At 39.9% G+C, this 13,251-nt stretch overlaps 1 protein-coding gene and 1 non-coding gene across 2 annotated transcripts in view; both read right to left on the bottom strand.

The window, feature by feature from the left end:
• EIF3A (eukaryotic translation initiation factor 3 subunit A) overlaps nt 1-13,251 on the bottom strand; it is a 47,294-nt gene that overhangs the window by 27,142 nt on the left and 6,901 nt on the right. The window contains exons 2-9 of the mRNA XM_055247168.2: nt 12,908-13,098; nt 12,607-12,743; nt 12,061-12,224; nt 10,421-10,620; nt 8,995-9,203; nt 4,947-5,118; nt 722-826; nt 241-339 (exon numbers count right to left, since the gene is read on the bottom strand). Coding sequence (XP_055103143.1) covers nt 241-339; nt 722-826; nt 4,947-5,118; nt 8,995-9,203; nt 10,421-10,620; nt 12,061-12,224; nt 12,607-12,743; nt 12,908-13,098 — 1,277 coding nt within the window. The remainder of the gene's footprint in view (nt 1-240; nt 340-721; nt 827-4,946; nt 5,119-8,994; nt 9,204-10,420; nt 10,621-12,060; nt 12,225-12,606; nt 12,744-12,907; nt 13,099-13,251) is intronic.
• Nucleotides 481-609, bottom strand: LOC129478166 (small nucleolar RNA SNORA19). Its single transcript, XR_008656321.1, has one exon. It is a non-coding gene; the product is annotated as a small nucleolar RNA SNORA19 (small nucleolar RNA).

The raw sequence follows: 13,251 nt of genomic DNA, 5'->3' as shown, positions 1-13,251 counted from the left end.
AGCCCTACATTACTAACAAGGAAAAATGCCCAAAGATAGTGTTCCGCCAAAAAAAAAGGGTCCGTTACAAAATATGTAAATATAATAATTCTGATTTTCAAATTAATAAATAGACTAATTTTTGGCAGGGGCAGAACTTGGGGAGGTTCTCACTGCCTAGACAGTTCTAGATTTTTCCAGTTTTTAGTTTCATGATAAGCACATACAATCACAAAACTTTTTTTATTTTTTTATTTTCACCTGCTGCAGAAGGCGGAGGATGGTGTTGTTTTGCAGTTGTGGCACATACTGCTGCAATTCCGGTTCCTTTTCAGGTTGTTCCCTAACCCAATTTAGAACCTATAAAATCCATTAAATTGAAAGAGAATCACACTTTCTACATAAGAGATACTAAAACATCTAAAACTCTATCAGTTTTTTTAATATACAAAAACATCATCCAATGCAAAGAAATACAAAATGTATCATGAAGCTACTGATACTTGTTTGAAGGTGACTGGCAGCAATGGCTAAATTAGTCATGCTGCTAATTAACCTTCAAAGGTTTGTTTAGCACATCAGATATATCTTTTCTCTTGAAATAAAGAAAAAAGACAATGAAATGTGCACTGAATTCCAACATATAGGACAAAACTTCCCTCTTAACAAATATGAATACAACTCAAAACTGCAATAAGGCCAACTCTGTGGTAACAACCAGAACTTAAATACAAAGGCTTACCTTTGTGACTCGCTCACAGAGTTTTAATGGGTTAAATTCCACTTCAAGCCAATTGTAAAGGTCTTTCACTTCTGGGACAACATATTGTAGTACATTAAATCTGACCTACAGTAAGCAAAACAAAAGATGTAACTGCCAAAGGAAATTTTCCAACTAAAATTCTGAACTTAGTATAAATGATAGCACTGGAAATCTGGAAAATTATTTAAAAAATCATCAAGCCTCAACCTCCTCTAAATTTACCAAAAATGAATCCAAAGTACAACTATGCTGGGTCTCTTGCCCCACACTATGCACACTAACCTACCATGAAAAGCCCCGCAAGCATGTAAAAAGGAAATGAAACTCTAAAAAACACAACTACAACCAATTAAATATTCACAAAGACAACTATTGTGGCCAATAGAATATTTTATTACCAATAACAAGGAAAATACCAGTTTTACTTTTATATAAATTGTCACACAAAAATTATCGTGGCAGCACTACTTCTAATAGCCCCAAACTGGGGAGAATTCACATACTCATCAATAGGATAGTGGTGTGTTCATAAAATAAACAAAAATGCTCAAAAAACAACAGCTACATAGAACACAAGAATAAATCTCACAAACATAACTGTGAGAAAAGAATTTCACATATCACCCCATTTATATGGATTTCAATTTTGCCATGGAATACGTCATTTTTTAGGAACTGTTAACCCAAGGGCAGAATAACTGCTGGGACAGAGCAAAGCACAGAAGTGTGTACCCATAGAGAGTGCGTGACAAAACTGAGGCAAATATTGGCAGATCGCATCCCCAATCAAGGAGGGCACCCACACATGCAAGCATTCAGGTCTAAGGTTAACTCTAAAATGGGTACCAGGCTGACATCCTACAACATTCTAACACTTCCCCCTTATAAGCATCCATATATCTTTACTGCAATAAGGTGTGGTATATGCATACAAATAAAATTCCCTAACTTGGAATCTTTGCCTTTAAGAGAAAAAAAAATTCCCAGCTCTAATTTCATTCCTATCAAGTTATTTTAGATTCTTCATGTTGCTCCCCTTCCGAATAGGGAAATGTGAAAGGCTGCCATAATCTACTAAATTATATTTCTCACTAAAATACACGATTGGTTTGCTTTCTGATTTAAAAGTCACTCTTAGGAATGTCTGAGCCTTTTCCTGAGATAATGGAATCACTGTTTCATAAAACTGATATGGAAGCCTAACGCTCAGGTATTGACCTTGGATATATAGTCAACTCAAGAAGTTGATAAATGCCTCTTGGCAGTCAGCTAATCCATTCACTTGACACTAACTGGTATCCTTCTAAAACTCTACACTCTATGGGCACAATGAGGACCCTAATCTAGATGCCCTAGCTGTTGGTCCAATGCTACCCATCACTGGCAAGTGATCACCGAATGACTTGCTCACAGAGTTTTAGTGGCTCAAATTCTACTTCCAGCCAATTGTAAATGTCTTTCGCTTCTGGGACAACATATTGCAGTATATTAAATCTAAGTCTAAGAGATCACCTTTTTTCTTTTTGAGATGGAGTCTCGCTCTGTCACCCAGGCTAGAGTGCACTGGCACGATCTCAGCTCACTGCAACCTATGCCTCCCGGGTTCAAGCGATTCTCCTGCCTCAGCCTCCCGAGTAGCTAGGATTACACGCATGCATCACCATGCCCAGCTAACTTTTTTTTTTTTTTTTTTTTTTGTATTTTTAGTAGAGATGGGGTTTCACCACGATGGCCAAGCTCATTTCGAACTCCTGACCTGAAGTGATCCACCCGCCTTGGCCTCCCAAAGTGCTAGGATTAGACGTGAGCCACCGTGCCTGGCCGAGATCACCTTTAACAGCAAGGTGACGTGGATTATCCTTCCAGTGTGGCACATTTCTTCAGCTTTAAAAATTAGAAGCAAATTTTTTATTAGCAAATGTTTTATTTGCTAATGAAACCTCTTTCTCAAGACGCTGCTGTTGCTTTATTACACTGAGTCCTACATCGGTCCCATAAACAGAAAGTTGAACTCTGTGGGCAGTGGCAGCAGAGAAAACCATGGAGGAATACAAAGTAGAAAAAAAGCTGCTCTGCAGGAACTCTTTGCAAAAGTTAACTACAAAGCGAATCTGCATTACTATGTCACAAAAGAAAAATGCCACTATCTAGAAGTTATTTGTTCTTACTTAAATTGACTACTGCAGAAAATTTAGGCCTTTTATCTAGCTTTTATCAGAGTGAATATGTGTTTCCTTAGAATACATTTTAAAAATACCTAAGAGAGCCTGCCATTATCTTTTTGATTTCTTTATTGCTCTATTCATGAATTAGGGACTGTTAATGATTTAAACTCCGTTTTTGGTAAACATACAACCAAGGTGATTTTTCCTTAATACTCTTCTCTAGTACTTATCCCTCTTTCTCTTATCCCAAAGTAATCTACTGGAGGTGATTCTAATAACCAAGTCAGACTGTTATGATGAGAATCCCTAGAATCTCAGCTCCCCTAGAATACAACTTCTGCTTTCAGTTTCACTTGCTGGGCACATAACAGGCACTCAACAAATTTCCACTGAATGGAAGATTCCATCAATGTGAAACACTAAAAAGATACACAAATCTGGCCGGCGCAGTGGCACACCTGTAATCCCAGCACTTAGGGAAGCGAAGGGGGATGGATCACTTGAGACCAGGAGTTCGCGACCAGCCTAGCCAACGTGGCAAAATCCCGTCTCCACTAAAAATACAAAAAACCACTGTAGTGGTGCGCGCCTGTAATTCCAGCTACTTGGGAGGCTGAGGTAGGAGAATCACTACCTGGGAGGTAGTAATTACAGAGAACTGAAATCACACCACTGCACTCCAGCCTGAGCAACAGAGCTAGACCCTGTCTCAAAAAACAACAACAACAACAACACGTCTTAGGCTCCACACTCTAAAACTTTTGTATTATATCTGCTGGGTAAAACCTAGAAATCTGCATTTTAAAAAGTATTTCACATACAATTTCACTGAATAACCCTAATTAAGTCCATACTATTTAATAACATAAAATGAAAGTTTAAAAGAGAAAAAAGTTGAAAATATTTTAGTTCTTCAGACATTGAACATCAGACACTGAAGGTAAGTCTACCTTACCTTCTCCCCTAGTGATACGGTTTGGATCTGTGTACCCACCCAAATCTCGTGTTCAACTGTAATCTCCAATGTTGGAGTGTGGCCTGGTGGGAGGTGACTAAATCATGGGGGCAGTTTCTAATGATTTAGCACCATCCCCCTAGGCCCATCCTCATGATAAGAGTTCTCCCAAGATCTGGTGTTGTTTAAGTATGTGGTACCCTCCCCCTCTGTCTTCCTCCTGCTCCAGCCATATAAGCCATACCTGCTTCCCGTTCCCCTTCCACCATGACGGTAATTTTCCTGAGGTCTCCCCAGATGCAGAAGCCACTATACTTCCTACACAGCCTGTGGAACCCTGAGCCAATTAAACCTCTTTTCTTTATAAATTACCCAGTCTCAGGTATTTCCTTTTTGTTTGTTTGTTCGTTTGAGAAGGAGTCTCACTCTGTCGCCCAGGCTGGAGTGCAGCAGCACGATCTCAGCTCACTGCAACCTCTGCCTCCCGGGTTGCAGCGATTCTCCTGACTCAGCCTCCTGCGTAGCTGGGACTACAGGTGTGCGCCACTACGCCCAGCTAATTTTTTGTTATTTTTAGGAGAGACCGGCTTTCGCCATGTTTGCCAGGCTGGTCTTGAATTCCTGACCTCAGGTGATCCACCTACCTCAGCCTCCCAAAGTGCTGGGATTACAGGCATGAACCACCGCACCCGGCCTTGGGTATTTATAACAGTGCGAGAACATACTAACACACCTAGCCTCTTCATATTTCCCACACACAGCTTAATTAGTTTTCCTAGAGCCCATGAAATAAGCCATGACCCTTCTTGCCCATCATTACTTTTTCTCTTACTGACTGGCCCACGGTATTCCCCAGAGCCAACCCAAGTCCTGCTACATCAAAACTCCCACCAATTTAACCCCTGCTCACCCACTGGCACGGAACTGCCTCAAGTGAACAGTGACTGACACACCAGTGCTTCCCTGTCCATACATCAGAACCCTTGGCACTGAATCAGAATTCCTAGTATTTAATCATGAGTTATTAAACCTGACCACAAAGTTTTCTGCCCAAAGCTACAAAAATCCTCAAATTAATACTAACCATATCATTAATAAGGCCAATTCGTGTCGGTGGGGCTTGAAGACCTAGTAGTGTTGCAAGGCGACGCTGTTTTTCAACTATAATGCCATCCATATCCAGAAGTCGAGCAATATCCGTACGCTCAGGAGTAATAGGGATGGAAAGAGTGGCTAAAAGGACTCTAGTAGACATTCTATGGAGAACAAAGTTTTAAATCTGTTAGGTTTGTAAATGATACTTGACAAGCAGAAAAGCACTTCTCTTTAATCTTACGGTAAGGCGTGCTAGTAACAGAACGTGTACACCACCATGGTGCACAATACTCATAAATATTATTCCATCAAAGCATGGGAGTAAGAGAAATGGACTGTGTTTAAACGAATACTTGGAGAATCAGGACTTCATCTATCCACTCAGTACTGTCAGTGTTTTCTAGCTTCAGAAAAAGATTGTGATTGGCCGGGCGCGGTGGCTCACGCCTGTAATCCCAGCACTTTGGGAGGCCAAGGGGGGCGGATCACGAGGTCAGGAGATCGAGACCATCCTGGCTAACACGGTGAAACCCCATCTCTACTAAAAATACAAAAAAATTAGCCGGGCGTGGTGGCTGGCGCCTGTAATCCCAGCTATTCAGGAGGCTGAGGCAGGAGAATGGCGTGAACCTGGGAGGCAGAGCTTGCAGTGAGCCAAGATCGCGCCACTGCACTCCAGCCTGGGCGACAGAGCCATACTCCGTCTCAAAAAAAAAAAAAAAAAAAAGAAAGAAAAAGACTGTGATTAAATGACAGAAAAGGCATATTCATATATCCCAGAGTTCCTTACAAAATTAAGGCAGGTTTAAAAACTAAGGAAATGGCTGGGCACAGTGGCTCACGCCTATAATCCCAACACTTTGGGAGGCCGAAGCAGACGGCTCACCTGAGGTCAGGAGTTCTAGACCAGCCTGGACAACATGGTGAAACCCCATCTCTACTAAAAATACAAAAATTAGCCAGACATGGTGATAGGCACCTGTAATCCCAGCTACTCAGGAGGCTGAGACAGGAGAATCAGTTGAACCCAGGAGGCGGAGGGTGCAGTGAGCCGAGATTACGCCACTGGAATCCAGCCTGGGCGGCAGAGTTGAGACCGTCTCACAAAAAAAAAAAAAAAAAAAAAACCTAAGGAAATAAGTGGCAATAAGGGAGAAAAAAATTAGAAGAATCACAAGTGAACAGTACTATGGTAGTGAGGGAGACGGGGAGACAAGAACCAGAAGCTAAATTTTCACATCCCTGAAAGACAAGAAGTCAGGCTGCATTCAGAGCATGGGAGGACCCCAAAGACTGTGAGCCCTGGAGCCGAAGGGCTAGCATCTCCCCTTCGCCATTTCTAAGACTGTGACCTTAGGCAAGATACTTAATTTTCTGAGTCATAAGGCTATTGTAAAGATTAAACCAAATAATGTACTAACAGCTAGACAGCCTAATGCTCACTATTATTATAGTACTCTCTGAAGGCAAGCTATGTGTCTGGAAGAACATGTTTTTCCTTAAAACAAACAGATGTGGGTCAGGCGCAGTGGCTTATGCCTGTAATCCCAGCACTTTGGGAGGCCGAGGTGGGTGGATCACCTGAGGTCAGGAGTTCAAGACCAGCCTGGCTAACATGGTGAAACCCCGTTTCTACTAAAAATACAAAAAAAAAAAAAAAAATACAAAAAAAATTAGCCAGACGTGGTGGTGCGCGCCTGTAATCCCAGCTACTCGGGAGGCTGAGGCAGGAGAAGCGCTTGAACCCAGGAGGTGGAGGTTGCAGTGAGCCGAGATCGCGCCATTGCACTCCAGCTTGGGCAACAAGAGCGAAATTCCGTCTCAAAAAAAAAAAGGATGTGAATTACATAAGTGACAGTGGATGCCATAATGGACACCATCCTCAAGAGTTTCTAAGAAAATACACTAGTGGCCAGGCGTAGTGGCTCAGGCCTATAAATCCCAACACATTGGGAGCCTGAGGCAGGTAGATCACTTGAGACTAGAAGCTTGGAGACCAGCCTGGGCAATATCAGACCCTGTCTCCACAAAAAAAATTAAACATTAGCTGGACGTGGTGGCGCTCGCTGGTAGTCTCTGCTACTCAGAAGGCTGAGGTGGAAGAATCGCCTGAGCCCAGGAGTTCGAGGATGCATGCAGTGAGCTACAACACACCACTACACTCTATCCTTAGCAAGGAAGCAAGACCCTATCAGAAAGGAAAGAAGGACCATATCAGAAAGCAAAGAAATAGAGAACAAAGGAGAGAAAGAAGAAAATATGCTAGTGGGACTCATTTAATTCGTCCCATGAATTGCTCTAAAATAGTTTTACATAAGAAAGACAATTTGCTGTACGTAATTCTACTGGATAACAAAATAATTGGTCGACCAATACAAGAAAACAGGTGGTATGTGTGTTGCCTAAGTCCAATAGCATTTTTTTTTTTTTGAGATGGAGTCTTGCACTATCATCCAGGCTAGAGTGCAGTGGCACAATCTCAGCTCCCCACAACCTACGCCTCCCGGGTTCAAGCCATTCTCCGGCCTCAGCCTCCTTCCTGAGTAGCTGGGATTACAGGCATGCGCCACCACACCCAGCTGTTTTTTGTATTTTTAGTAGAGATGGGGTTTTGCCATGTTGGCCAGGCTGGTCTTGAACTCCTAACCCTAAGTGATCCATCCCACCTTGGCCTCCCAAAAGTGCTGGGATTACAGGCATGAGTTGCTGTGCCCGGCCAGAAATGTATTTTTTTTAAGTGACAGAAAACAGGTTATACGTAATGTTAAAAATAATAAAATGGAAGACTACGCCTTCGGGGCTCATTTCTATAGTTTATTGCTAGAGAAGTTTCTCTGAACATGTGGAGCACAGGGAAAAAATGGTCTATAGGTTGTTGGGTTATAGACCCTTCCTTTTACATTCATATGTATTTATATGAGAATACACATGTCCCAAATATTCTACACTTAATATTTTGCAATCAGGAAAAAATGACTTGATAGAAGTATTTACCCTTCCGGGCGTGGTGGTTCACACCTGTAATCCCAGCACTTTGGGAGGCCAAACCAGGAGGATCACCTGAGGACAGGAGTTCGAGGACAGCCTGGCCAACATCGTGAAACCCCATCTCTACCAAAAATACAAAAAATTAGCCAGGCATGGTGGTGCACACCTGTAATCCTAGCTACTCAGGAGGCTAAGGCAGGAGAATCACTTGAACCCAGGAGGCGGAGTGAGATTGCATCATTGCACTCCAGCCTGGGTGATACGAGCAAAGGCTCTGTCTCAAGAAAAAAAAAAAAAAAAAAGTCAGGTGCGGTGGCTCACACCTGTAATCCCAGCACTTTGGGAGACGGGGGCAGGTGGATCATGAGGTCAGGAGCGGAGACCAGCCTGGCCAATATGGTAAAACTCCGTCTCTACTAAAAATGCAAAAATTAGCCAGGCATGGTGGTGGGTGCCTGTAATCCCAGCTACTCCAGAAACTGAGTCAGGAGAATCGCTTGTACCCAGCAGGCAGAGGATGCAGTGAGCCAAGATCGTGCCACTGCACTCCAGCCTGGGCAACAAGGCAACAAAGCAAGACTCTGTCTTGCAAAAAAAAAAAAAAAAAAAAAAAGTATTTTTCTTAATTTTCTATTTGTTCTAAGAATAGACTCTAAATACCTGTATGTGGATAGAAAGCTCATCCATTAAATGTATTTTTCCTAATATTCAAATTTCTCAATTGGGCTTTTAGTGGAGTTACTTATCACCTGAGGTGAGGAGTTCAAGACCAACTACTAAAGTCCAAGAATACTGTTCAGAAGGGCAATATCTTAAGACGTCTGTAATAGTCACAACTGGGGGTGGTTGCTACTGGCATCTAATGCGTAGAAGCTGGGGATGCTGCTAAACAACCTGCAGTACACAGGACAGCCCCACGACTAAGAATTATCCAACCCAAAATGTCAGTAGTGCAGAGGCTGAGAAACCATGGCCTAGAATATACCATGTCATATAATAGACGATATTTGTTACAGAATTTCAACATTATCCAAGTATAACATTCTTACCTTTGCATCTCATCTTGTGTAAGATTCTTTCTCATTTCTCTAGAGAGATGGTAAAGACGATGGAGTGTAGATGCATGAAAAAGAGCATTTCCAGATTTCCAAAACACAGTTGAGACTTTGTTATAGTAATTTGCCATCAACTGAGGTTTAGGTGGTTTTTTAGACAAGGAGAATAGCCCATGAATATCTTCTACAGCTTTGAATGCTTCCTAAAATTAGGAGTATAAATTAAAGTCATTGCATTCTATAACATGAAAAAAATCTAATTCAAAGTTCTATGAAACCTACAACACAGAAAACATAAAAATAGCAAATAAAATACCTTTGTGTGGTTCTCTTTACTCATGTATAATATCTATTTTAGAAAACTGCCATAATTACAAAAACACTAACTCCTTAAACGTTTTGAAGTTCTTTAGGAAATAATGGAAAGTAGACAGAGCAGACTCAAGAAAATATTTGCATATTATCCCATCCCTTGGGGCAATATAAAGAAAAAATCTAGGATATACAACAGGTTATTCCTGAGTGATAAGATAATGGATATTTCTCTTCTTTTAACTTATGGATTTTTTTCTATAATGAGCATGTTTACTTATCTTCTACTCATAGTATTTTAAGATGGGTGTCCCTATAGAAAAGGAAACATGGGCAAGAACAAAACATCAAATCACACTTTCACTTGGCTCAAACACTCCCAATTTTTAGTTTCTTCCTCTATAATTTCAATCAAATATATATAAAAGACTTCAAGGTCACATGACTACAAAATTATATGGAATGTCTTTGTAGGATTCTTAGAGAAAAAGGGCCAGGGAGAAGACTAGCTTCCTACCACCACCAAGATCTCCAATGCAAGACAGGCAGCTAAAGCACCACTAAGAAATCTAGAATAATCTACGGCAGCACTTCTCCAACAATCAGTAGTAAAGGATTTCGTCTTTTTTTTTTAATTTCTAACCTCTTACCGAAGAATATAAAATACAAAATTACCACAAAAATGAAACAGAAAAAGCTCACTTTTTGTCAGAGTAAACACACACAAAATTTACAATAAAATTGCTACTAAGAAACTTTGCATATGCTTTTCTACTCTATACTTATTTCACCACAGACCAGACAGTTTACAAATGACACCAGTCATGAAACCACACTTCAAGCAGCACTGGCAATGTATTGTTTTATATGTCAAGAAACTGGGTCTGAAAGAGATTATATGGTTTGGTCCAGAATTCATAGAAGGCAACTAGAAACAAAATATTCAGAGATTTCTTGTTCAGAACTTTTCCCAGTCTACTAGGCAACTTTAATTCCTTACCTTATTGAAATTAACCAATGCATACCAAGATGAAGCTCTTCATTAAGGGGGGAGAAAAGTAACACAGACTATTATTTCTAGAAAGAAAAGCTAATAGCTCCAACATACCTGCCACAATTCCATGCTGATAGCACTGTCCAACTGAACAAGTCTGGTTTCCAAATGCATGGACTGGCTCTCTGGATTATTAAGATTGATTGCCGTACTTTGGTTATGGTGGCGCTGAATCTGCGATAAGTGCATTCTCAAATTGTCACACAGTTTACGGAATTCAGCCTTACGCGTGTATTGGAGGCAGAATTTGAAAGCTATAAGCATAATTGTAAAATATATTAGGTACCTTCCACTATCTACTTACATATTTGAATAGGTTTTATTTCACACATTAAGATCAGTTATTTTAACAGGATTCACCAAACTCATCATTAGTCTTTGTGATGCAATGAGAATCAACTTATTTCATCCAGACTACCTTTTTGAGTGAATCCTAACAAAACCAAAGACATAATCACTGGTCCTTGCCTAGAACTAAAATGTGGTGCTGGCAGAGTTTACAAGTGGGAAACCAGAATTTAGATCTAGGAGTCACCTGTCAAAGACCCACCACTTTAAATCCTAAGAGTAAAAAAATCTAGTCTAAAATATAATGAACTTTGATATCTAACTTACACAGTAAGAAACAAGGTTCTGTACTAATTAAAACTACATAATACAAATTGAGGGCTTATAGTAACCTAATTTCAACTGATTACAGATGAACTACTTGTTCTGTCATTTAAATGGACACCTTAATTTTTTTACTGTCACATATGCAGTATTAGATTATTTTTTAGATTTCCTTTCCCCTTAAAAATAGTATGTCTATTTTAACAGGCCTAAAACAGAGATGCAGTTTAACTTCAAGTTAATATTTGTATCAACAACTATCAAAAAGTCCAAATTTATTTGTATGAAAGTGAAAATTCAGGCTGGGCAGAGCTGTAATCCCAGCACTTTCGGAGGCCGAAGCAAGAGGATCACTTGAGTCCAGAAGTCTGAGACCAGCCTGAGCAACAATGCAAGGTCCCAGCTCTTTTTAAAAAAATAAAAATAAAATAAAATTTAAAAAGTAGAGAACTCAAGTTTACTAAAAAAAATGGAAAATTTTATTTTTTCAGTTACACAGAGAACTCCAAAATGACTTTAAAATGTCTTTCATTGTTACTGATGTTTGTGTAAAAAGAAAAAAAAAGATCTTTCAGATATCAGTAAAATACAACTCACACAAAACTCCTTTAAAGAGTAAAACAAACTCCTTACTCAGTCATTTTGGTTTTGTTGTTTTTTTTTTTGAGACGGAGTCTTGCTGTTACCAAGGCTGGAGTGCAGCAGTGCCATCCTGGCTCACTGCAACCTCCGCCTCCCAGGTTCAAGCGATCCTCCCACCTCAGCCTCCTGAGTAGTTGGGATTACAGGCGTACACCACCATGCCCGGCTAAATTTTTTGTATTTTTAGTAGAGAAGGGGTTTCACCATGTTGGCCAGGCCGCTCTTGAACTCCTGACCTCAAGTGATCCACCCACCTTGACCTCCCAAAGTGCTGGGATTACAGGTGTGAGCCACCACATCCGGCCGCAGTCATTTAATACTCATGTGAATGCCAACATTTCAATAAGGATAAAAACTAGTTCATTTTAAGCACTTTTCAGAAAATTTACTCCTCAGTCAATTTCAAAGCACTTCACTCAGATTTGATCTTCTCATCTTACCTTGCTGGGCGATATCATGGTACAGGCGCTCTACTCTAGAATTGTTTCTAAGAAGGTCCAAACACTGCCTGTAAGACTCCCACAGGAATTTAACCCATGGAGTTAAAAGTAATCTGTCAGTACGATCCTGAGTGTCTTCACCACTTACAGCACTTAGGAGAACACTACAAAGAAAAAAATGTTCAAAACAATTTTAGACAGTTTCCTACCTTGCCATGTGATTAAAAACCAAAACAATGTTCATCAGAAAACAGTGCAAATTCTTCCCACAATTTGTACACACTGCAAAGGTGTCACTATCTACTCCCTGAATTCCCAATCTGCATTATGTTCATTTAAATTAGTATTTGCCCTTCTATCTTAAGGCTGTCATTTTCCACTTCAATGAATTTGTATTACCTACATAAATTAATTGGTTACTATGCATTTAAAACTTCGAAGATTTGCATTTTTTTCTGATAAACATCTACTTCAAAAGGAAATGAAGACCCATGTAAAGGAAAACACTAACTATCAAAGCATTTATTAGAGGTCTAACCCACATACCTCTCAGGAGTTTGAATATTATCCAGATCCTCTATATCTAAGACCATCTGCTGAGATTCTTCTTTAGCAGCTTCAGTTTTTTCCTCTGCCATTTTCAAATATGCCCTAACAACATCCTCTAGAGATTTTATGTTCACCTAATCCAAAAATACAAAAACTCTTCAGAACTTATTTTTCCACTGAACCATAAGATGCTTTAAAGGCAAATTTTAAGAGAAATACAATAAACTTCGAAAGGTAAGTTCTTCGGCAGATTACTAAAAGCACTTGTTAAAAATATACAACCCAGTTCTGTTTGTACCTGTTGACAAATGTTCTTATACTGGTATAATCCCTCCTTTGCCAAGTGACTCTTGCGAAGATCCACGCAAAGTTCCAAGTATTTCAACATAATTGGTTCGTGTATCTTTTGCCACGTTCTATGTTTTTTACTTTTCATAACATCATAAAGAACATCCAGAGCAGGCTGCTTTTTGCCAACCTCAAGAAATTCTGAAAAATTCAGAAAAATTAACATTAGTTATGTACACTATACAACAGTCTAAACTTTACCTTTTTAAATGGCTGTTTCAATTCCCCAACTCATTACCAACTTTTTACCAAGTTATATTTATTTTTGACTTCTAAAGGTATGCCATAATTATC

This window comes from Symphalangus syndactylus, chromosome 2 (genome assembly GCF_028878055.3).
Source record: "Symphalangus syndactylus isolate Jambi chromosome 2, NHGRI_mSymSyn1-v2.1_pri, whole genome shotgun sequence".
NCBI lineage: Eukaryota > Metazoa > Chordata > Mammalia > Primates > Hylobatidae > Symphalangus > Symphalangus syndactylus.
This window is presented reverse-complemented; position numbering and strand designations above follow the sequence as displayed.